Consider the following 24,972-nt stretch of genomic DNA (forward strand, 5'->3'; position numbering starts at 1 on the left):
GCGTCGCGAGGGGCCGGGCGGGGGCCGCCGAAGCCTGACAGACGCGTGGAAACCACGTGGCAAGAGCGGCTGGAGACTGGAGAGACACGTGGGACTGCGTGGAGGATGCCGCCAAAGCTGAGAGACGCGTGGAAGCCACGTGGCCTCAGGCCCACTCTGTCACACACTTGAAGTGGATTCCTCTTTGTCTCCTCCGCAGACATGCGAGCATGACCCTCGACAGCCTCGACGACGGCACAAAGTAAGCACCACACACTCCGCGCCAGCTCACACCCAGACTCGAGGCAGCATACACCCACGCTCTCCACTCCGCCCTTGCCTTCTTCAAGGCCCTCCACTCCTCCACCCCCTCCCCCGCCTGGAAGCCCGTCGCCCTCCCACAGCCCGCCCAGAAACACGCCAGACACACAGCAGGCCTCGCGAAGCTTGCCGCGGCAGATGTCGCCGTCCACAGGCGGAGCGCAAAGCACGGCGACGTCTACCGTGCGACAGTAGACGTCGACTGTGGAAGCGACATAAGTGTGGACACCTTTAGAGGATGCCTCGCTACACCGGAAACGAGGCCGCTATGTGAGTTTTCCCGCTTTTTGCATCACAAACTTATCAGACTTTCCGAAGGGGACCGTATGGTCGAAGAGGCTGTCACGCTGGACCTGCTGGATGCCCACACGAGGGTGACCAAGACGAACTACAGACTCGGGTGGCCGTCAAGGTCAGTTTACACCAGCTTGTTTCTCCACAGGCCCGACACACGCTGATATCGCAACAGTCCCCGCGACACAGTGACAATATCCAAGACGCTCGTCGATTCCCATACCATCATAGACATCTCCACCTCTCTCCCTCGGTCTCGCCACGAGCCATCCTACCTTCGGCCGTCTCCACCCTATGTCCGTGCCCACGTTTCCCTTCTTGCGTGGTGCATCCAGCTCCCCTCATCTTCATCTGCCGACAACATACCGGACGGCAAAGCCCGTATATCCTGCTTCTGGAGCTGGAATCCGAAAGGAACTTGGGCCGTCGGCGGAGGCGTTCCACAACATCTTCCCTCCTTGATTGTAGGACTGGTCGACTATATCCGAGACAAGAGTGATCGTGTTCCCGTGCTTCTGGGCTATGGTCCAGACATCTCCATAGGCTCAGTATCGTACGACACGTCCCGCGTCACTCTTGGTGTCCATTACGCAATCGTCAACAATGGGGCAGAAAACGCAGAGACAGAAAGTCTCAGACGGCAAGTAGAGTTTGGTCTGTCTTCAACGCAGAGCTGGGACATACAGATCACCGTGAAAACACAGTCAGGCAAGGATACGCCCTCGACATTCTGGACTTCGTTTGTCGGTCAAGCTCCAACCGTTGACCCGAACGCTCGCGCACCCAAGAGACTCATCCTCCGGTTCGCCCATTCACCGTTGGAGCCCGGCGAAGAGCTTGTGCGTGTAAACATGTCGATTGAACAAACCACGGGATCGACAGCAGGAGTGCGCATCAATGGTATCCCCATCACTATTGAGCGTATGCAACCCACAGACGAAACAGGCCAAGGGCCCAAAAGACCGTTATTAGAGGACACTGCCAGCATGACGGGCGTCTCCCTGAGGACGATCAGTACCACGGTCGACAAGCAAGAGGAACGGAATGATGAGAGGGAAGAAGTAGTTCAAAAGGGAATATCGAGCTTGGTGAAACGGAACTATATCTGTGAGTGAAATCAAAAATCAATAATAATACTAATCTGACACTTTCAAAAGATTTTACATCCTTGTTACAAGAACCCGAACCCAAATGGAAGCCGGTACTAGACTCTAGGGGAGTCGCGATTCATCAACTTGATTCCATAGATAAAACGCTCGTCGTCTACCGCGCGGAAGCTGTCTTTGTCGGTGTAGGGATATGGGATCTCTTTGCGGTGATTGCTACTCCAGGAGCGCGACCGGTATGGGATAAGACTCACGAGGAAGCGTCTTTGGTAGAGGACGTCAATGAACTGACGGATATATGGCATATGCAGTCGAAAGCTGCCTGGCCTGTATCGTAAGTACTCGTTTTTGGGGGGGGAAGGGTAGTATATGTGCTCACGGGGTTTTTGGGCTGTAGCGCGCGTGACTCTGTCATGCTCCGAACAACTTACAAATCTCCTTCTTCCGTCCATCTGTTTGGATTCTCGATCGACGACACCACCCTTTTCCCTTGCATCCCTCCATCTACCGATCCCACAGTCATCCGTACCCAGATCGATCTCCAGGGATGGTCAATCGAATCCCTATCACCCAATACCACGCAGGTCACCCTTCTGGAGCAGTCGGACCCTAGGGGATGGTCAGGTAAGGGAAGTATACCGCAAGTCATGCTCGGAACATTGGCAGGTATAGGAGAATTTGCCATCAAGCATGGTGGCCCTCCCGTGTGTACCCGGCTGGGTGGAGCTAAATCCCTTGCTTCGCGATACGATGTGGAGTCGGAGACGTTTAGGTTTGAATACCAGCCTGCGAAAGCGAGGCGTTCTGCATCATCCAGTATCGCCACGTCATTCCCGTCCTCTCCGCCTTTGCTGATGAACCTCAAGGGCGGCGGTGGTGGTGAATCCGGTAGCGATGAGAGTTCTTTACGATCGGTCAGCACGGAGGGGTCAAAGGAAACTGTAGAGTGTGAGATTCGATGCGATGCTGATCAATGGTCTTCCTCATTTGCCATTGTGATCGATCCGCCCCAACAATCCATCTCCGCTCTCAAAAGACACAGACTCTCGCCTAATGGAGGGGGTTTATGGTTGACTATAGAGCATGACCCCGCTTTGCTCAAGAGTAACGGGAAAGTGGTCATCACCGTCAGAAGAGGCGCGCCAACTTCCAGTTCAAAAACATACGTCACAGTCAACGGGAGCAAGATTAAAGTGGACGTTGAAGATTTACCAGAGGCCAAGGTGCAACTGCTCAAAAAGCAAAAACGAGCTCGACCGACGAGAGCACCGCTGGACCAGCCTCCAGGTCTGACTGTACGTAAAAAATCCAGTATGGACATGACCACCGCGTCCGCGACTTTCTCCTCCCAGATATCGTCAGCGGTATCACCGGGTCTTGGATCAGCTTCTTCGACGTTTACAAAAGTGGCCATGCCGTTTTCAAAATGGTACAACTTTGCGACAGAGACGACACGTTCGGCGCTTGTACCCATCCCCACGGCATCGCCTTTACCCCAAGTCGGGCTGTCGCCAGTGGAAGCGGCTGTCAATGCGCTGAGACAGTTGACGAGGATGCATGCGGATCGTGATGGAGAATCTACCACCCCCGAAGGATGGTTACCTGTCTCTGATCGAGATGGTCTCAAGATTGAGAAAAAGGTGGTACCCCACGTGTCCGAGACGTTCCCCGTCTTCCGAGCTGGTCGGATTATCGAGGGATTCACCGCCGAGGAAGTGAGTTCAGCAGCGTCGAGTTTAAAAGCGAACGAGCGGTTTGAAAAACCTGTGGTGTTGGAAGAGTATGGGCACGGCATCAAGACTGCACACGTGGTGGCGCATACCACGTTTCCCTTCCGGGGAAGAAGTCTACTGGTAGCAAGCATCGTAGCGAGAATGGCAGATCCTCCTCCCGCGTCACCATCCATCCACGGTCCTCAAACTCCATTGTCCACCATCTTCCATGCACGCACCTCCAATTTCGATGCATCGATAACGAACCTTGACCCGTCAAAGTACAATCCTACAAGTCTTCCGCCAGGTAACATTATCCTTGAAGGCTGGATATTCGAAACCATCGATCCATACTCGCATGAGCAGTATGCCATCCCTTCCACTCGATGTATGTACATCGCCAGCGTTGATTATTCTTGCAGCATGCCTCTGTCGGTGAATAACATGCTCAATTCGTCGCTTCCTCGGAGTCTACTTGCTATCGAGGGCCTTCTGAAGAATGAAGGCCCACCTTCTAGAGCAAGGGACCCGGATATGGCGGTACTGGCACCCGAGGAGAAGGACAGAGTCGTTGGCAAAAAGATTATTTGGGGCTTGAGGACTGTCGACGAGGCAAGGCTAGGAGTTCAAGAGATCAATGACGATTCCGAATACTCTCTCACTGTGACCATCCACCCTTCAGCCGCTGCGACCCCATCTTTCTCTAGAAGCGAGACTCTCAGTCCGACCCTGAAGCATAACGACTCTCGCACGAGCGTCAATAGCAGATCCACAGTCATTGACTTGGGCGAGGAGATCAGGAAGGGGAAAAAGGATTTGGTGGTTATGGAGGTTGAAGTTGGGAGTCGCGCGGTGACAAACAGGTGTATAATCGAGCTCACTGCGGTATCTTTACCTGTCGCTCTGCATTCCTCACTCTCGCTGGGCTCTCCAGCTGGGACGTTGATCGATAGTACTCCAGCGGTTTTGGAGGGTGCCCGTGATGCAGCAAGCATCGGTACCTTACCCTTGACTCTTCCTTCATTAACTACTGATTTACCTTTTAAACCCACCATCATTTCTCTTGCACCTTCGGTCCTCCAGACAGCTTCCCTTGATCCTTCTTCTCCTGCTCGCCACTTGCTACGAGTCACTCTGCCGACGTCTGGTTATGACACTCCTATCAATGATCCACTCACCGGTCCTGGGACTCCATTGCCCAGACCTCGTTGGCTGTTGGATTTGATCAATGACGGAGCAGTGGTTCAGCTAAAGTTGAAAACCTCTTCTGAAACGGAAAGCTTGCAGACGGGGGCTGGGGCTGGGACTGAAGGCGAAGGAAAGGACAAGAATGATCTTGAGAGAGCAAGCTATATCTATCAGGGGGAAGAGATTGCGGTTCAGGATGAAAAGCGCGGCAAGCATCAAGGCTTACGGGACGCGACGAGACAGAATCTACCCCAAATTGTCAGTTTGCCCTTGGCCACAGGAAATGAGATCGATGGTGGTGGAGGAATGAAGGGCGTGAGGGGGTTGAACAAGCCGTTAGGAGTTCGACAGGAATTTTTAAAGGAAGGAGTGAAGGTGGCAAGTGTGGAGGAAAAGAAGGAAGAGGGAGGAGATGGAGCCGAGGGTGGAAAAACTGTCGAGATTCAGGTGAATAGCTTACTTTTTATCCACATACGGAGGGGATGGCTTGTTTTAAATAAAAAAAATACTAACATTTTGACGTAGCCGGTCTTATCACCTGTACCTCGACCGGCTCTTGTCGAGCAGCCGCGATACACCTATAATTTCTGGCGATACTCTCGTCTCCCACGTTTCAGCACCTCCACGCCAAGTACCGCCCCGGGTAGTCCTGTCAAACCCCAATCATCACCGCCGCTTGCCTCTGCTGTAGCAACGCAGCCAGACGGAGCGCCAGTTCTCCAGACTGGATCATCAGGGAATGGTCCACTTTCAGCTGTCAAGGTGGCAGAAACCGCCCAGGCAAGGGAGCTGACGGGAATCTTGCGCCCTGTAACTTCGTTGCCTGGGTTAATCATTGCCTGTATCGTTTGTTTCCTCGTTGGTTCGTTCTTGCGTTCCCTTCTTAGCGACGCAGATTACGTGATTTACCAGCCATCGTCCCTGTCGGGAACACTGCCGGATATTCAAGGTGCAGGACCTTGGCGAGAGCTTAGAAGATTGGCAGAATGGAAGATTGGATGGGATAGGGATTTGGTTATTGCGATTGCGAGGAGGAGAGGCTGATGATCTCGAGGGGCAATTGCCCGTTCGCGCCCCACCCCACCCTCCCCTGCCAACGATAATAATAATGTAAAACGGCACTCTTTTTTTTTTTTTTGGTTTCATTACGTGTGTGCCCACATCCACCTGTTTGTACAACTATGCATCGTAATCTATAAGTGTCGTGTTACAGAGATTATCATCCAACCAGAAAATTACTCTGCAATCGCCTGTTCAACCGGTGCGCCTTCATTATCCTCCCTGATGACAATTTCCTGTGCCAGTTTCGACTTTGGCGTCTTCCCCTTCTTCTTCGCAGGAGCGCTTCCCATCTTCTTCTTCCCACCTGCAGGGGGTGTACTCGTCGGACCCGCAATCTCGCTTCCATTCTCACTCTCATCATCGCCCGGAGGACCAGGACTGGCATTCATACTCATATCAAACGAGTCTGCCCTACTCACGTTCGGGCGGTCGTCATTGACGGTGGTGATATCTGCTGCGTTTGCAGCGTTGGGAGGGGCGGGGGTGGAGGATGCAGATGCAGATGCAGTGGGGTCAGCACCGGTCTGAGGTGCAGGGGTGGATGTTGCGTTGGTGCCTTTGGCTGCTTTCGGTTGCCGTTGTGGCGTCTGCGCGTCTTTTTCTTCTTGAAGTGCTCGTTCGAGTTCAGATGTTGGGCCTGCATATGGTCAAATTAGTAAACGTGTGGTCAATCGACAGCGGAAGATAAAATGAGGAAACAGACCTCTTGCCCAAGATTTATACTTCATCACACCCCCGCCAACACCTACAATCCCCTTTTCCTGAAACGTCCAGCTCCTAACTTTTTCTTTTCTCGGAAAGGGCCCGGAATCGCCTCCGTTGATGGGTGCGAAAAAGGAAGTGACTTTTGGGAATGTGCCGAGATGGATTTTGGGAGGGACGATGGGGTGGGAGAAAACGGGGAAGCCGAGGGTGGTGGGGTCGGCCGGGATGAAGGGCGGGGACGGGGGGCAGGAAGCTGAAGGGAGTGGAACGGGAGCCGGAGTTATAGTCATACTTTGGGTGTCGGGGGCGAGGCGTGGGGAGGGAAGGCCTTTTGCGACATTTTCGTTTAGTAAAATGCAACTTTTGGCGTGCGTTTTGAAGAGGAGAAAACTCACCGAGAGGATCCGGCGAGGTTTCACGGCTGATGGCTGAAAACGCAGGCGTACTTGCCGGGGTGCCCTCATTCTCAAGCTTGACCCCTGGTGCTCCTGGTGCGGCCCTATACCAACAGGATAATGGTGTCAGCTCTTGAATATTTTCCTTTGCACGATGGCAGACCGAGGGGATTGGGGAGGGAGAAACAGAGGGGGGATGATGTATAGACCCACTTTTTCATGCCCTTCTTCCAATTCCTTCCAGGCCCGGGGGGTGCATCAGATGCCTTCTTCTTATGATGGCTCCGCTTCGCTTTCGGTGCACTTTGATTTTCCTTTTTCAGAGTAGACGGATCACCGTTGTCGTTGGTGCTGGTGTTGTCATCAACAGACTCATCGAGGAGACCACCAATCGCTTCTTCAGCGGGCGACATGCCTAGGCTTTTCGTCGACGAGCCCGAGGCGGCAGAGGCGACAGAGACAGATGGGATGGGAAGGTCTCCCGGTGAGAGTGCGCTGGGGAGGTCACCAGGTGAGAGTGCGCTCCGCTCGCGTTCACGCTCACGTTCGGGAGGTCCGCTGTGCGAAGCACCAGCTGCAGAGGGCTGTAGCCAGTCATAACTTTTCTTGCCCTGATTCGCCGCAGAGCCCGCAGAAGCCGATGAGGACGAGGAAGGCTGTTGTAGATGGGCATGTTGAGGTCCAAGAGTAAGTTTTATGCTCTGTTTTCCCTTTGACGCTGCGGATGAATTGGTAGGTGTGGAAGAGAGCTTTTTCCTTTTAGGTGGTGGAGATGTAGAAAGTCTGTCTTCTGCCAGTTGTTCTTCTTCTCCTTCCTCTTCCTCTTCAGACGAAGAGTAGTTGGCGCGGTCGGCCATCGAGTGTTTGAGTTTGAGGGTGACGGGCGGCTGGGCGGCAGGCTGGGTGCCGGGGGACATGGGTGGACTGGAGTGGCCTGCGGATTCTGTCATGGCGGCCGAGGGTGGGTGGTGGCTGCTGAGTGGGAGTGAATGTATGGACAAATGAATGAATGAGTCTATGGCAGTATAAAGAGTAGATGGAAACAGAGATGATGCGGAACGCGGAACAGACGTCGACGGCGGCGTGGATGATGGCGTCGGAGACAGCGGGAGCGACGACGGGATACATGCGCCAGGTATCTACGAATTCGCTACATGCATATGCATCTACCATACTATGCTACAGCTCACCATCGCCCGGGACCACCGCCAAAGCCACCGGGGCCGCCGCCGCCGCCGCCAAACATCCCGCCGCCGCCGTGGTGCCCGCCGTGCCCGCCATGGTGCCCACCGCCCATGAAGGGAGGGGGACCCATGTTGTGGCTGTAGCCTCCTCCCCCGCCGAACATGCCGCCGCCCGATGAGTTGTGGCGCTGCACGTCAACGTCGCATTCGTCAGCTCCGACTCCAGCGTCAATCACACCGCCCGACTTACCCCGCCGACGACGTTGGAGATCAGCTTTCCGGCGAGCAACGCAGCGCCGCCCGCGACCATCCCCGTCCCGAACCCAAACTTGCTACCGCCAGATTGCTGCTGCTGCTGTTGCGGGTACTGCTGCGGGTACTGCTGCTGGTTGTAGCCATATTGCTGCGGAGACGTACATGAGCTCTGCGCACCCGTCCATGGATCGTAGACACATACGTTGTTGTTGTTCGTCTTGCCCATCAGGCCGCTCACCATGCTGCCCAATCCCCGCTCGCCAGCCTCGGGAGTCTGCCCGCCAGCACCCTGGATCTCGCCTGGCTGGTTGTAGCTCCCGGTCGCAGGATCGGCCACGCTTCCCGAGTTCAGGAACTTTGCAGCCTCTCCCTGGTTGTCGCCCCCTGTCTGCCCAGCCTCGTGGATGGCCTGTGCCTGCTCCGGATGGACTTGTCCCTCTGCAAGGCCGGGGTGGGTCCAGGAAGTGGTGGGCGGGTTTGTGGTCGGGTTGACGTAAAAGTATGTCTGGTAGCTGGGATCGAACTGTCTGATCCTTGGGGAGTGAGCTGCGCTGTTGGAGGACAACTTACCATGGAGGGGGGAGATCCCGCTGGTCGCCTTGGGGAGCTGGAGATGCCATTGTGGAGTGGACGAGTAGTAATGACGGAAGAGAAAAGCGAGGGCTGATTATGTATTAATTATATTGCATACGGGCAAATGCGCAGTCGCCATGTTCCGCTCGCCAGGGATCATGCTGCTCGTCACCGCTGCAGGATCCTTCATCGCAGCAGCCGTCGCATTCGCAGCCGCCCATGCATCCTCAGACACCGACCACGCCGCACTCGCAGACACTGAAACCGCTCTCAAACACTTCTTCTATATCGCCAGGAGCTCTGGGCCGGAGGCATCATCGCTCTCCTTGGCGACTCAGGGAAATAAAAAATGACATGCAGAAACTAACCGATAGATAAATGCTACTAATTATGCCTTCCGAGAACTAACCTTGACCGTTATATATTATACTCGAAACATAAATGTGATATCCTGTAACTACCGCTACAACAAAACAGAGCTTTGAGAGCCCTGCGTACCGAAACCAAAACCCAAGACGGGAACCCTTCTCGTCCATTAAAGAAACAGTTTCAATACCCAAAAAAAAAACTCCTTTTTTTGCACCCCGCACTCCCTCCTGCTTCACCCTTTCAGCTCTCACTCTTCTTGAGCTTTCGCAGTTTCCAACTCCAACCTTCTAACTTTCATAAATTTGATCTTTTTCAACAAATCCACCAGGATATATGGTTTGATGACGACTACACTCAAATGTCAGAATAGTCCATAATCCACATCGCCCTCCGGGCACAAATAAAACCAGTATTTCCGACTCACCGTCGTCAAACCCAGAAGCCAAGGCATGATCAATTTGTCCTTGTCTAGCATTCCCCGTGAGAGCAATCACCATATTCCTTCCCAACGTCCCCGCGGCTTCGGATCCTCGTATCTCCTGTACGGCGGTGATACCATCCATCACCGGCATCTCGAGATCCATCAATACCACGTCAAATAGCCTTTTACGGTTCGGCCCACCCCGTCGGTGTTGCCGATGGGTTTCACGGATGATATTGAGAGCCTCAAGGCCGTTACTCGCGACTATTCCAAGGTAAGTGCGGGAATCACAGAAGGTGGGGATGGACGACTCACCGTTGCACGATAGACCCGCCTTGATGAGTTGTCGTTTCAGGACAGTCTGATTGATTAGGTTATCTTCCACAATCAACACGTGTTCAGTCCCGCTACCCTCTATGGGCGTGGTGACGTTTGTACTTCGAGAAGATGATCGGCTCATGGCTAACGAGGAAGAAGGAGAAGTGGCGGATATCGGTTTGAGAGGAGAGGATTCCACGAGAGCAGCGATGGCGGAAGGGGGGGCGACAGCGCGCGTTTTGATGAAGAATCGGAAAACTTGGGAAAAAGGCATTTGATTCAGCGGTATACAATGGATAACAAAGCAGACGAAAACTCACCACTACCGTGCCCGAGTTGGCTAAGCACTTCAATACGACCGCCAAGAAGCTCTGTAATCTCTATAGACGGTTTCAGCGTCATGTATCCCCCCCTGGAAAAAAAAAAGTTTCCTCCAGTCACTCACTTCGACAGATGAACAGCCCCAAACCGCTTCCGCCATACTTTGTATGAATCATCTTATTGCCCTCTTGAAATCAAGACTCGTCAACGTAAACTTCAACAAAGAGAAATGGGCTCAGCACTTACGAGCAAACCTTTGGAACAAGACAGATAACTCTTGCTCTGTCATACCAGGTCCAGAATCGGTAACGCTGACAAACAGCCATAGAGGAGTATTTTCTTTTGCAGGAAGGATGTCGGGCACGCCAGACGAAGGGACGGCGCACGAGTCATCAGCAGGAGGGACAAACGACACGTCGTATTGGATGGTGATCTTTCGGACAGCTAGTGGAATACAGGTCAGTACCATTGTAGCACAATATGGGTTGGATAAAACTCACCACTGGAAGATGTGAACCGAATGGCGTTGGAAATAAGGTTCGTTACCACCTGGCCTAATCTCACCGGATCCGTCTTGATGGCTAGTACTTTGGACTGCTCGATAGTAGGGCCAAATTCCAATCGGAGGTCAATGTCCTTCATCTTGGCTTCCGATGCAAAGATGGACGAAACTTTCCTGCCTTCTCGGCGCAAGTTGACGTCAATGTCGTGCAAACTAAGCATATCGAGTTGGATACGGGCCAGCGAAAGAACGTCTCCGGCAATACGTTCCTGCACAAGACCGCATTGATAAATACCTTCAAAAAAGAATCACTGTCAGTTTAGAAATTAGTTCGATAGGAGATGGCGAGTTACTTTCCAAAGCTTCCACATCCTGCTCAAGATCAGCCAGCAGTTCTGGAGTCGGCACAAAGCCCTTTGGTCCCGCTCCTCTCAACTGGTCCTTCAGAGCTACAAGATTCTCTTTAACAAGATCTGAGCACTGTAGGATTGCTGACACCGGCGTCCTAATTTCATGACTTGTCAAGTCAATAAGGAGCTCTTGCTGATGTTTACTCTCTTCCGCTTCTTTTCTTCTTTCCTCGGCTTCGATTAATCGTCTCTCTTCATGAGACACATCCACCACGCACCCAATTAACCCAGAAAACCCTTCCTTGACATGATCTAATCGGACCAAGATGCTCCTGACAGGAATACCATTAGACCATCTCCAAGCCGCTCGGAACTCCTTCAAGTCCCCCCTCAGCCACTGATTCCATTCTTCCAAGAGCTGCGCTTTCGATTCCGGGTGCACATAAGATGCCCAATCGTTGGGATCACCCACCAAAAGACCGCTCTGCGCACGCCAAGCTGCGTTGGCATAAACAATATGGCCATATTTGTCTCCCCGGAAGATGCCGATCGGACAATAGTCAGATAGAGCTGTCAGCTCCGTTTCACGCTGGGCGTATAGCGCTTCAAGTTTAGCACGTTTCTTGCCAACTTGCATGTGGAGGTGAACGCGCGCGATGAGTTCCTTGGGTTTGAAAGGCTTGGCAAGATAGTCATCAGCGCCGTTTAGCAGAGCCTCAACCCTAGACTCATCACCAGCAATAGCCGAAATAAGGACCATAGGCACAATGCGAGTGTCAGGATGAGATCTGATCTTTTGTAACAGCTCCGTACCGGATAATTTGGACATGAGCACGTCCGACAAAATGAGGTTGGGAGGGTTTTGGGTAGCCATACTGTAAGCCTGTTCACCGTTGCAAGCTTCAACTACAGTACAGTAAGGGGTGAAAAGCTGCCGTATGTATTCACGCATGTCGGCATTGTCTTCCACAATAAGCACGACGTCGTTCCTGTCAAACAAAAAGGCATCTGCAAACTTGGGCCCGAAGGCGGTCGTGTTTCCAGAGCCATTACTAGCACTTGAGCCTCCGGTACCGCTCGACATGTCGCACGCCTCACTAAAGTCGTCCGAGTCACCGACCCAGCGCATGGCTTCGTTTGCAACGACTTGACTGTATTTACCAAACGTCTTGGGAGACTCGACGGACGGAATGATATGAGCCGATGGTGAGGGCTTGAAATCAAGAGGAACTCTCGCGGTAAAAATGGACCCATGAGGACCTCCTGACTCATTGGCGGTTTGAGACTCAACAAGCAATTCTCCTTTGTGCAACTTGAGCAACTCCTTGGCCAACGCCAGTCCCAATCCGGTTCCCTGAGTTCCCGAATGAATGGCAGTACTCGCCCTGTGGAACCACTCGGTCACCAATGCCAACTCGTTTTTCGGTATACCCACACCGGTATCGATGACGGAGACCTCTGCGTAATCCGTGTATTTCACCCGAACAGTGATACAGCCCGTTTCAGTGTATTTGAGCGCATTGCCAATAAGGTTTGATACCACGGTCTCAAACAGAACAGGATCGACGAAAACAAGCTCTTCTCTTGGCTGGACATCAAGTACGTATTCTAACCCCAGTCTTTCTACTGCAGGCTTGAAAAGAGCTGCGAGCTGTGTTATGAATTGACTCAAGTTCGTAGGAACAAACCGTCCTTCCATCCGTCCAGCTTCCACCCTCGAGAAATCCATGAGGGCGTTGACCAAGCGCACTAGCCGATCAAGATTGCGTTGCGCAACCGTTAAAGATGTGCGCTGATTGGGGCTCAGATCCGAGTCAAGCACATCGGCAAGCGGTCCAGCGACAAGAGTTAGTGGACTGCGAAGGTCGTGTGCGGCTCCTCTGAACCAGGCGACTTTTGCTTTCTCCATACGTGCGTTTTCCTCAACCATCTTCTGTTCAGCTTCACGCGCCTTGACCGTCACAAGGGCCGAAGATAGTTGTGATCGAATAGAGTGAATCCAGGAATCGTATTCATGGTCAAAACAACGTCGGACGTTGAGACCAAGGATAACGACGGCGTCAGGAATTTCGGGAGATCCCTCAGAGCATATGGGCACGACAATGGCTGAGAATGGAAGCTCATCCCAGCGGCGGATAGGATATCCTTCTATTAATTGCGAACATTCTTCGATGATGACACATTGTCGCCTTTGTAGGGCTTTGGCGATGGGCCACTGTGTAGTGTCTTCAGAGACGTGACAGACCCGATGACTGCTCGAAGAGTGAATTGAAACGATTGAGAAAGCGGGAGAAAATGATCGCTCGACATTGCTAGGGTAAGGGTTGCCATTAAAGAAGCTGATAGGAATTTGATCTGGAGCAGACGGGTGGCCTTCGGGTACGCCGACGGAAGACTGAAGAGAGACGTCCAAATGGACAAATGTGCCATCGGTGTCAACTTGTCGGACCCGGTAACAAAGTGCGAACGGTATGTCGGTAGGATTTTGACTAAAGACGTCGGCAATCGAGCTGAAAAAGTCCTCCGTTGTGCGAATAAACGACATGTGTTCCAATAGTTCTCTGGTCGTGCCCATTCGCCTCTCTAGCAGTACCGAGTCGGTGACCTCAATTGACTGGTTGAAGATACCAAGCACTGAGCCATCTTTGCCTGTTATCGGTACATATCGCCAAGTGTGATAATGTTCCAGAAGTCGACCATTGCCGTATCGACGCCAGAAAAGGGGGTCATTGTCTTTGTAGACCGGGGTCCCACTGAGACATCGTTTGACCAGGGGTTCCAAGTAGTCCCAATTGGTAGCCCAGACTTGTCGTGCAGGTTTTCCAAAAGCACTGGGATGGTCAATCAGCTCTTGATACGCCTTATTACTGATCGTAAAAGTCAGCCACCATTATTCTTGCAAGACAGATAGTATCTCACTAAACTAGCTCTAGATCAGGCCCTAGCCAGGCGCAATCTGCCGTCCTAGATTCAAAAGTGATTGCCAGAACAGGATCTAACGCATCCATCCACTGTTCTCTCGGCCCTAATGCTGTTTTTGACCAGTCGAAGTTCTCTACCAAGTCCCAGCAGTCCTGAGCATGGCTCTCAGGGGGTTTTGATCTCTTAAACGAGTTTGGCGGTGACCGTCTCCGCCTTACTGAGGGCCGTTCTTCTCTGACCGCGAAGCGATGGGTGAAGTACGTGCTTTGTTCACGGCTTGGTGGAGAGTATTCAGAATTAGGGGAGGTCAAATCGACCGAAGAGCGCAGGTTGCTACTTGTTGATGTAGCAGAACCCCGGTGTCCCGGTAATGAAGCAGGGACATCAATCGACCTTCTAGGGTTGGACGAAAAAGAAGATGACCGAGAAAAAGTCTGGGAAAATCGCGGTAGAGGAGAGAAAAGAACATCACTGGATGAGATTGATGGGGTGAAGCTTTCCGGCTTATTGATATATTGCGATGTAAGGATGCAAAACGATTGAGAGGCGGACGGTGGACTTAATGGCAATATCGTCTTTGCCAGATGAAGAGTTACGCCTTCCGGCAACTTCATGTCCAGCGTAAAACTCTCCGACTTTTCGCCAATGTCACCTTCCACCCAAGTTTGCAACTTGTTCTGTGAAATCACATCCACGCACTCTGCAATTGTTTTCCCCTGAGTCAATTCATTCCATCGCTGATTCCCCCACGCCACGGGTGCTGACGCGAACTGTTGCACTGGAGGACTCGCAAGGGGTGATATTTGGCCATCAGTTTGCCGAACGGTCACATCTGTGTCTCTGGAATGGAGCGGCGGTCTTGGGCGGAGAGAGGAATCGATCACGATCACAACCGCTGGGAAAGGATAAGCCTAGATGGTCGTCCAAAAGACAAGCCAGAACAAATTTGGAAGGTGACGGGGAACGCGTTCTCATGGTCAGCTTTCATCGTGTACTCGCAAGGGACCGAGATACACACCTCGAGAAACGCCGTTGGTATAGACGACAGGTCGATATCGGTTCCTAAAATCATGGCCAGAAAGGTTTTTCTCTTCCTTTTTTTTGAACAACACCCCTGATATGATCGAATGTGGCCGACTTCACCACCCTGGTCCAGCAGCGAGCTGATATGCGACTGGGACGTCGAGCTGTACACCAAGAGGAATGGTGAAGGTAGGCAGCGAAAACCGGGGCTTGAAGCGATTGGATGGGATGAAGAGAAGAAAGTACGAGGATTTGCTATTATATGGGCAAGAAGGGATTATTGGACCGCGTATGTAACAGGAGAGTCGCCGGATGACGAAATCGTAAATAAATATGAACACCGAAACTAAATGGTGACGGATAGCTTAAATTCTTCATTACGACATCTTATTCGTTTTTTTGTGGAACCAAAAAAATTAATCCTTGGAACCACACATGTTAAAGCAAAGAGATCTCACTCTTTTCCTTCGCTTCGTCCAGTTTTGAGCTTGGCATTTTCTCAAGCTCCGGGGCTATGCATGTGCTATGCAACGGTTCGGCTCGGCAGTTCCTATTACCCATGTGGAAAGGGATGCATACATCGATCGATACTGCCTGGTATCAAATATTCTTCTCGAACTTGATGACTTCCGCGGCGTTACTACACTATTAGAGTTCGTTGGAGACTGTTACTGCCAATGGAAATATTTACAACTATATTGTGGCCAGAGCGAGAGGGCTCACGGGTGACTAACTCTGGGCAGAAAACAAGATCTTCCATCATTTTAATCTTTTACCTTCTTCCCATGACCTACATGATCGCTACAATTTTTCCCTATCAATCAACCCCTAACTCCGAACTTGTCGCACCAAAAAAATGAAACGGGATTGCCGTCGCCAATGAAGCATACCAATAATCAACCAATGAAAAGTGCATTTCAGCATCTCTAATTTATCAGCTGTTATCTATGAATGACTTGAGATCAGGGACCTGCTGAGTCTCATCAACATCATCTTTACCCCGGCTCATCAAACCTCCGGCTCGCTTAATAAGATCTCTTCGAATATCATTACAATTCTTGTACAAAAAAATTCCAAAAGGTAGTTGGCAACATTTCACGACCAACAATAAAATCTAAACAAAATCAATCATTTGTTATAACAGCCGCATTATATGTATCTCAAAGGGAAACCCAAAGACAGTTAACCAGAACCCAGGAATGAATACCAGTGAATGACAATTTCAGTCACTATATTTCGTTCTCCACGCGAGAGTTATCCGCGTCTTTACTGTCGGGCGTTATGGGCGGAGCCAGTGCAAGGTTAGAATGGGAGTATGAACTCGTCCTGGAATGGCTCTTGCCATGAGAGGATGATGGCAGACTTGATCCAAGAATAGAATGCAGAGGCGGTTTGACCTTGTCCTCTTCTGCAAAAAGTACCCTTGCTGCCGCACCAAAGCTAGGCTTATCAGGTAAGTCGGCACTTTCCGCAGGAACGGATTTCCTTGCGGACTTCAAAGGTGAAGGAGAATGAGCCAAGAACATCATCAACTCTGCAGCATCCTGGTCTTCTTCCGGTCGTTTATCGTCATTTGATACACCAGAATTACGAAGCAAATTTGATCGCGCATGAGAATTGGGAGTGCGCGCAACAGTGGGGCGTGGCGTGGTTTGTTGGCTTAAACGGCGTGAGCTCATGGTCGGTGATAAAGGAGCAGAGTTTGCGAATGAGTCGGGGAGAGGTAGAGAGCTTGTCTCCGCAGCTGGCAGAAGTGAACTGGAAGATCGACGAGACATTGACCCCCCGTCTTCTGACCCTCCGCCAAGCATGAAGGTAAGTGCTTTGGCAGCATCGACGTCTTGACTCGTAGTCTGTTCGGTTGGCACCCTATCTCTATAATGCGTTGATTGCGACTGTGATCGCTTCTTCCTCTCTTTGTGCTCGAAGCCATATCGTAATGGTGACGATGGCCCGGCAGCCATCATACGCTTATCAAGCGTCTGACCAGACAGCGAGCTAGAGGCACGTCGATGACCGAGGCCAGCGGTACGACTACCGCCAGGGCTACTCAGTGCCACCGGATACGCGTGGCTTCCTCCATTAGGCCGAGGAGCCTCGGGATGATCGTCCGTCCTCGCTCGCTTCATAGGGCTTGTAGGAGAAGTAGGGTACATTCCGTGGGAAGGTGGGGGAAGAGGCTGCCATAGGACGTCGATAAGTTGCCATGGACGTGAGGGCGATGGTGGCTCATAAGGGATCGCCGGGCTGGCAGACACTTGATTATTGCCCTTTGGTGACCTTGTGTTAACACTCAAATGAGCTTTACGAGATCGAAAGGGAGTCGAAGGAAGCTTCTACAGGATGTCAGCATTCCGTCTGAGTCTAGCGGCTGCTTGTGTTTGATACTTACAGTCTCGATCTCTTTCACTGACAAATCCGTCCAGCCATTGGAGGCCTTGACTGAGGCCAGCTCAAGTCGTTGTTGCAGTTGATGCATTTTCTGTGATGGTCAGCAAGACTATGCTAAACTCCATTCAGTTTCCGCGCTCACCTTCTCCAACTCGACCTTTTTGAGCAGCTTATCAACATCCTTTTCCTCGCCGTCTTCTTTCATGCTGATACCCCGAGTATCAGGTAGAGATTGTGGTGATGATGCGGTCGCGCTGACGGATGCAGATACAGAGGGTGATGAAGGCGTCGTGTCGGGTGATCTTCGCAACTTCACTTCCTCTGAATCTGGCCGTTCACTTTGCCCAGGCATCGCGAATGATGGCGGAAGGGATGCGCTTTGAGCGAGAGGCGTACGTATTGATTCTTGTTGGGAAGAAGATGGTGTTGATGAAAGCATCGCGCGTATCTACGTAGGTGATATGATGAAGATGGATGCGCGACTGACCAGGGACGAGGCACCCTTGCATATGAGTGTCCAAGTACCTAGTTACGCGAGTTTATGGGGAGCGGGATAAACGCGTCGATAGAGTGTGTGGTGACACAAGTCCTTTTTGTGCGGCAAGGGCGGCGGCACGGCGGCAGGAAGGGTGTATGGCGTACCTATAATCAACTGTTGGGCAGGTAGGAGGCGGCGTGTAGTGTGCGCGTATACTGGCGATGCGCTATTAAACGCGTTTACAGTGACTGAAGTTATAGTGTGGAATAGAAAGACGTGAACGAATTGAAAGCTTACTAGAGCGCCCTGTTGTGTATTACTGCTATGAGCTGCTGCTGCTGGACTCGTCTCTTCTCGTTCTGTGGACTTCCGCCGCCCTCTTCCTTCCAGCGCCAGACGCGTCTCTCTTGGTTCTTCCTCGTCTTTCCTAATCCGTCGTTTCCCACTATTCATCATAGCGGAATCAGTTTCATTACCGCGTCCGCGTTCTGCGTCTGGCACGTTGGTCGCGGCCTCCCGAACCCCTGAATTGATGTACCCCGCAAAATTTCAGGGACAGTGGAGGTTTAACTCCGAATATCCGTTAGCCCGCTCGCTGTATTTCAAAATAATTAAGGGTATTCGGAATTATTAAGCGTCCACCCAGCTGGCGCATTGTTAATTACTCGAGTACGTATATTAATATTGTGCTGGTCGGCGATGGCCGGAGTAACCGAAAAAGTAGGAGTAATTAAGGCAGACGACGATCCTAATAAAGGGATGTAAATAGCAGTGATGTTGACGCCGTGACGATCACCATCATCTGCAGCTCCGTCCATCGCATGGCCGCACGAAACACTTCGTCACGAATGAAATCGACATATTTTCTCGCCTCAACACAAGAGAACAACCATTCCATACTTACGCGCTACTCACTACATCTTTCCCTTCTCATCAGCCGCTATTATTCTCTATGCGAGTCCAGCCAGTGACCATTCGAAGCGTTACTTCAATTTGCAATTCATGACAAGCTATCCTCATGCCTCACATCCGTTGGTGTGGCATATATGCTCGGGTGGCGTGGGAAAATCAACAACAGGAGCACGGCTCATCCACTTCTTATATCTAGATTGGTACGATCCAGCTAGTGAGTTGCATGCTGTTTGATGGTTAGTCACGGCCATGCGCGGATATGACTCCTTAATGTTAATAACATCTGCAAATCGAATAATTTGATCAGGCCTCGTCTGGCGGCCAGAATGTTTACGCTAGTAGACAGGAAGCAAACCACTAAGATTTTGTCCACCGGCTGGAGAGATATTGGGCACAGGTCCAGGTCGACAAGTAGCAGTGACTTTACGGGACAAACGTGCAGATCTGCCGACTTGCGAGTAGCTGGTAGTAACTAGTGGCTGGTATCGACCAGCATCGTTCTCCGAATGCTTTGTCCATCCGTGCATCGGATGGCTTTGTATTTAGTCTTTTCATGGACCCAAACAGAGATCCAACTGGAGGGTCCATTTTGCTTGGCTCGTGGGGCTAGCCAAATTCCAAGAGATACTTGTGAACCATTGGAGCAAGAGAAAATATATCAAGAATCCTAGACCACACAGTCTTCCGCCGTAACTTCCGATTGCCATTGTGGGCAATGAACCGAGCTCATGCTTCGGGATGCTTGATTTAAGATCCATCTCCGTTACGCGCGATAATCCGCTAAAATCTGTCCTATTATCATCATGAGCTCAATGCGATCTCACTGACGAAAGAGTCGTCAATATATCTGAGGGTGTTTGGGCCAGAAAATGGGAGAGTATGCAGCTCCGCTATTTCGAGACATCGACGGTACAAGGCATCCTTGCCCTCGTACATCTAGGCTCTCTAATTGACTCTTCTGCTTCTATTGGCCGACACGAACCAGCATTCTGTCAGTCTTCCGAGGAACTATTTTATGAGTAGGTTTGTAAATACTGCTTAAACTTCATGTTGCTAACGAACAATACTTTGCTTCCACGGGTAAACTTCATCTTCTGTAATCTCCTATATCTCTGCAATGTAAGGAACATCTTTTCTGGACTCCCTTCACTAACCTTCCCACCAAGCTCCTTCTTCCGTCTCTTGATTCTCTCATCCGTCTTCTCTTCCATCAAACCCTCACTTTATACTGTCAGAAGCTTGGTCCAAAACTGTAAGAGACGTTTCCCTAGTGGGCCATGCTGCGCTGTTCTAGAACGGCTTCGGGCACTGGAGTAGGGCACAGTTATAAGATGAACCCTGATTTCTGCCTGTTGGCCGTGGTGCACCGAGCGCTCTGCTGATATAGGGAATAGACCTTTAAATCAATAGTCTACGGGCCTTTTTTTGGGTTCGCTCCTTGGATTCGCAATATCATTTCGTCGTTGCCTTCCGTTCGTATGGGGGTTGTGAGAATAACAATGCTGTTTGCTAGGACCTGCCATGGAGGCATCGACCTGGACAAGACTGCGACACAGCCAAACAAATTTGTTCACTCACAAGGATATAGAATGTTCTATCCTCTCTCCCTAATTTAATCCAATACATCGTTTTTGATGTCGACCTCAATGTTCGCATAGGGCTTTTATACCACATTGGGTGAAATTATTTCGACGAGGGCCATTTTCGGTTCTTCGTATCCTAGGCGTTTAAATTGGTGGCGGGCAGGAACACAGTTGGAGTGGATGGAGTAGGGCATGAATGTGCGGCTGCAGAGGTCAATCCAAATGAAAGCGTTGTCGAACGATAACTGTGAGATAGATGATAGGCCCTCCGTCCAAGTGACATTGCAGTGTTTAACCATGAGTTTCATCTCGTCATCTTCTGTTCCTTCAAGCAGTCTCACTCACTGATTTTCCTATGCCTTCTCACGCCTTGCCTGCTGTGTCATAAACGGACCAAGCTTCCCCCAATCTTCCATCCCCTAATATGCCTCACAAAGCCGCTAGAATATTGTCTTGTTCGTGACTTTATCGTTCACAGCTTAGAAAAAAAGGACAGAAATACGTATGTATGCCTACAGGAGGAATAATCAGCGAAAGCCATATCTGGAATCACCTCGCAGCTTCTTGAAAGACAGACAAACATCTATTCGTCTTGCATATGTATCGCATCATCTCATCTAACGATCCGAAAACATTACATATAACTTCTATATAGTGAGATGCGATTGTAGATTTTGATAACTACATTTTTCCTGTCAACAAAAACCAACACACATCGAAACCCGTCACTCTCCCCATTATTCAGCCTTCTCCTTCAACTGAGCCTTCCCACTCTTCTCACTCTTCACCATTCTCATCGAAATGAACTTGAGAACCTCGTCAATGACAATGACAGGGAAAGAGATCACAATCACAGCGATCCATTCCTCCTTGTTAAGGGCGGTGATCCTAAACATTTCCCGGAAGAAGGGAACGTAGAGAATCATAAAGTGAAGGGCCATGCTCAGGATGATACTCGCGACGAGGTACGGGTTCGACCATAAAGGCAGGACAAAGAGAGATTCGTTCTCAGAAAGGGAATTGCAAGCGTTAAACATCTCGATGACAACGAGGATGGAGAGTGAGACAGTTGTAGCACGTTGGGCTGGGAGACCAGTGAACATGGAACAGTCAAGGTTGCTGAATACAGAAGAGCATTGGTGGAAGTGAGTCTACAGAGTGAATCAGTAAATACTCGGTTCACCTAGGCCAAGACACCTACAAGTTCGTAGAAGGAGATTTGAGGACCACCGGTGTAGAACATGAACCACCACGCATATCCGAATACAGTCGCACAGCCAACGTAGGTACCAATTACCATATACCTGAAGAACAACCAACCGCCAACCAAGGGCTCTTTGCCTGATCGAGGAGGCGTCTTCATGATCTGGTGGTCAGGAGGGTTGAATCCAAGAGCAGTGGCAGGAAGACCGTCAGTGATGAGGTTAACCCAAAGGAGCTGGACCGGAATAAGGGCCTCAGGCATGCCAAGCAATACAGTAAGGAAGATGGAAACAACTTCACCAATGTTGGAGGAAATGAGATATCGAATAAACTGTTTGGTGTTGTTGTAGATGGCACGACCTTCCTCGACCGCCTTCTCAATAGTAGCAAAATTGTCGTTGGCCAAGACCATGTCGGCGGCGAGTTTAGCGACGTCTGTGCCAGTACCCATAGCAATACCGATATCCGCCTTCTTCAACGCAGGAGCGTCATTCACACCATCACCAGTCATGGCAACGACAAGACCAAGGCCTTGAAGAAGGTCGACCAATTGAGATTTGTGAGTGGGCTCGGTTCGGGAGAAAAGACTGGCTCGTTGAACCGCAGCAATTTTCTCTTCATGACTAAGGGCGTCAAGCTCCCTTCCAGTGTAACTCTTGCCTGTGAGGTCCTCATCATGTCCAAAGACTCCGATTTCTCTACAGATAGTTTCGGCAGTGTTCTTGTTGTCTCCAGTGATGACGATAGTTCTAATACCGGCAGTCTTGCATTTGGCAATAGCGTCACGAACTTCGGGCCTAGGAGGGTCAAGCATGCCGATGAGGCCGACAAAAGTCATATCTCGCTCAAACTTGACATAATCCTCTGATCTATCGGTCTTATAGTGAGAAACATCACCATCCGACTCATCGACATAAGCAAGCGCAAGGGTTCGAAGGCCCTTGTGCCCGTATTCTAGCTGTTTCTCCTCGAGCTTCTTTCGTAGCTCAGGGGTAAAGGCCTTGACACCGTTGGGAAGAAGCACATTGGAGCATCGTTCGAGAACCGACTCAGGAGCACCCTTGACAAGAAGAGAAGTACCGTTGGATGATTGAGAGAGCACAGACATGGATTTGCGGTCCCGACTGAATTCAAAGGTAAGAAGACGCTTAACGTTGGAGTCGTAATAGTCGTTCACGGCAGTAGCGCGAGCAAGGGGGTCGAGCGTGGCAAGACCGGAGTTAAATAGGTCGTTGTCCGAGCCAAGCTTCTCGACTAGGACCTTCAAGGCGGCTTCCGTAGGCTCACCAACGTTGCTGTAAGTTTCACTTTCCTAGAATAAGAGTTAATACATACAGAAAAAAGAATGAAATGCACAAAACCTTACAGGATGATAAGCAACCTTAGCATCGTTACAGATGGCACAGATTTCAGAGAGCTTCCTGATAATCGGTGTAATTAAAGTCGATTTATCCAAGGGCTGTCCATCAGACCTGGTGACGGCACCAATGGGAGCAAATGTGGTACCACCGACTTGGTACTCGGTAAAACCAGCATCGTCACAGGTGACGAAACGAGAGACGCTCATTTGATTTGTGGTAAGGGTACCTGTAGAGAGTCAAAACCAAAAACGATGCACCACAGAAGAGGGACATACCGGTCTTATCAGAGCAAATGACATTGGTGCAACCTAACGTTTCCACACTGGGTAAATTCCTCACGATCGCACCTCGTTTGGCCATCTTCTTGGTTCCTAAGGCTAAACATGCTGTAATGACAGCAGCAAGACCCTCAGGGATAGCGGCAACGGCCAGAGCCACAGCAATCTTCAAGTAGTAGATAGCACCTTTGAGCCAACCATGGTGACTAGGGTCATTGAAATGTCGGATGTTTACAAGCCAAACGAGGATGCAAATGACAGAAATAACTTTGGCAAGCTGATCTCCAAAGTCATCAAGCTTGCGCTTCAATGGTGTCTTTTCTTCTTCCTCGTCACCCTTGGAGATGCTAGAGTGGATGGCACCGATGGCTGTTCTGCTACCAGTAAGAACAACGAGGGCCTTGGCGGCACCATTGACAACAATAGTACCTGAGAAAAGCATATTGGTCATGTCTTGCTTAACAGCCGAGTCGTCCTTGATCGCAGCGTCCGTCTTGCCAACAGACATCGATTCACCAGTGAGCATGGCCTGGTCGACTCGGAAGGAGGAAGATGAAAAAGAAAGAATTCGACAATCAGCTGGAATTCGGTCACCAACGTGGACGGAGATAATGTCGCCAGGGACGAGGGAAGAGGCAGAGACTCGAGAAAGGCGGCCGTTACGGAGAACCAGGGCTTCATCGGGAGAGTATTCTTTCAAAGCCTAATGAAATGCATTTTTAGCGAGGATCGTTATAAAAGGGAAAATTCCTTACGTCAATAGCCTTCTCAGCATTTGTTTCTTGGATAACACCAACAGCAGCGTTGGCAACTAAAATAAGAAGAATAACCAAGGGCTCGACAAACGCAGTCATCCATGAGCCTCCAGGTTCAGCAGAATCTTCAAAGATGGCCAGGATGAATGAGACCACAGCAGATCCAAGAAGGATAAGCACAAGTTGATCTTGGAACTGGGCAAGAATCAATTTGAAAAGACTGTTGGGCGCCGATTCCGGCAAGGCTAATAATCAGGCGTCAGTTACTCGCCATATCGCGGAGACTACTAATGAGCCAACCAGACTCACAATTTTCGCCATAAGCCTCTCGATTCCGTTTGACCTGTTCTTCAGTGAGACCAGTATCTGGGTTGGTACCAAAATACCCCAGAGCATCCTGGGGCGTAAATGTCCACGCGTTGCTCAGCATCGCGTCGTAAATAAACCGACAATTATTGCTATAGAAAGTCTGCTGTGGGCGGTGTCTGACGCTACTAGGTTGAAGAAGCGGAGAGTCCGAGAACTTGCTGCAGTGTGGTTATCGACCTGGTGGTGTTGACGATGTAAGAGATGCTGGTGAAGTCGTATAGAATGCGATGGAATGCTTATAAATACGGGTTGAGATTTAAATGATGCCGGTTGGCGAGAACAGCGCGACGACCTCCACCTGCCACGTCAGAAGCTATTTTTATTTACGTTGCCACCACCGACCGAGCGAAAAACAGCCACCACACATGCATGCAGTGATACCGTTCGAGATCAGCATGGTCAGTTTACATGCAAACCGAATGTATAATTATTAAGTATACACAGTCCCGTAATCTTTGCTTCTGCTCAGCCTGACCACGAAGCATGGCCCGACGGGTAGAGCACCACACCCGAGCATTCGCCCAAAATACGAAACATCCTCTTCCGCTCATCTTCGATCCAGCACGCAGCTGACGCGTTCAACACTCCGTTTTGCAATCTCAAACGGTACGATTTCAGGCATCCATTTTGTCCCCATGGCTC

General features: G+C 50.7%; 5 protein-coding genes across 5 annotated transcripts; 1 reads left to right on the top strand and 4 right to left on the bottom strand.

Moving 5' to 3' along the window:
- Nucleotides 1-626: 626 nt before the first annotated feature.
- CNBL2340 (hypothetical protein) lies at nucleotides 627-5,644 on the top strand (the record flags this gene model as incomplete). The annotated part of the gene is made up of 6 exons (XM_767274.1): nucleotides 627-712; nucleotides 770-1,701; nucleotides 1,752-2,034; nucleotides 2,098-2,404; nucleotides 2,567-5,047; nucleotides 5,126-5,644. 6 exons carry the CDS (start codon nucleotides 627-629, stop codon nucleotides 5,642-5,644), a joined length of 4,608 nt encoding a protein of 1,535 aa, XP_772367.1.
- A 191-nt stretch (nucleotides 5,645-5,835) lies between these two features.
- Nucleotides 5,836-8,821, bottom strand: CNBL2350 (hypothetical protein; the record flags this gene model as incomplete). Its single annotated transcript, XM_767275.1, has 7 exons — nucleotides 5,836-6,299; nucleotides 6,366-6,695; nucleotides 6,763-6,866; nucleotides 6,976-7,737; nucleotides 7,953-8,134; nucleotides 8,197-8,734; nucleotides 8,772-8,821. 7 exons carry the CDS (start codon nucleotides 8,819-8,821, stop codon nucleotides 5,836-5,838), a joined length of 2,430 nt encoding a protein of 809 aa, XP_772368.1.
- Nucleotides 8,822-9,390: 569 nt separating this feature from the next.
- CNBL2360 (hypothetical protein) lies at nucleotides 9,391-15,049 on the bottom strand (the record flags this gene model as incomplete). The annotated part of the gene is made up of 10 exons (XM_767276.1): nucleotides 9,391-9,491; nucleotides 9,568-9,828; nucleotides 9,880-10,140; nucleotides 10,203-10,262; nucleotides 10,328-10,390; nucleotides 10,450-10,647; nucleotides 10,704-11,000; nucleotides 11,059-13,922; nucleotides 13,975-14,888; nucleotides 14,996-15,049. The coding sequence occupies 10 exons, from the start codon at nucleotides 15,047-15,049 to the stop codon at nucleotides 9,391-9,393; spliced, it is 5,073 nt and encodes a 1,690-aa protein (XP_772369.1).
- Nucleotides 15,050-16,229: 1,180 nt separating this feature from the next.
- Nucleotides 16,230-17,830, bottom strand: CNBL2370 (hypothetical protein; the record flags this gene model as incomplete). The annotated part of the gene is made up of 3 exons (XM_767277.1): nucleotides 16,230-17,336; nucleotides 17,393-17,482; nucleotides 17,534-17,830. The coding sequence occupies 3 exons, from the start codon at nucleotides 17,828-17,830 to the stop codon at nucleotides 16,230-16,232; spliced, it is 1,494 nt and encodes a 497-aa protein (XP_772370.1).
- A 3,271-nt stretch (nucleotides 17,831-21,101) lies between these two features.
- Nucleotides 21,102-24,391, bottom strand: CNBL2380 (hypothetical protein; the record flags this gene model as incomplete). Its single annotated transcript, XM_767278.1, has 6 exons — nucleotides 21,102-21,515; nucleotides 21,566-22,879; nucleotides 22,934-23,154; nucleotides 23,204-23,909; nucleotides 23,962-24,206; nucleotides 24,271-24,391. 6 exons carry the CDS (start codon nucleotides 24,389-24,391, stop codon nucleotides 21,102-21,104), a joined length of 3,021 nt encoding a protein of 1,006 aa, XP_772371.1.
- Nucleotides 24,392-24,972: the final 581 nt, after the last annotated feature.

The sequence above is a fragment of the Cryptococcus neoformans genome, chromosome 12 (genome assembly GCF_000149385.1).
Source record: "Cryptococcus neoformans var. neoformans B-3501A chromosome 12, whole genome shotgun sequence".
Lineage (NCBI taxonomy): Eukaryota > Fungi > Basidiomycota > Tremellomycetes > Tremellales > Cryptococcaceae > Cryptococcus > Cryptococcus deneoformans.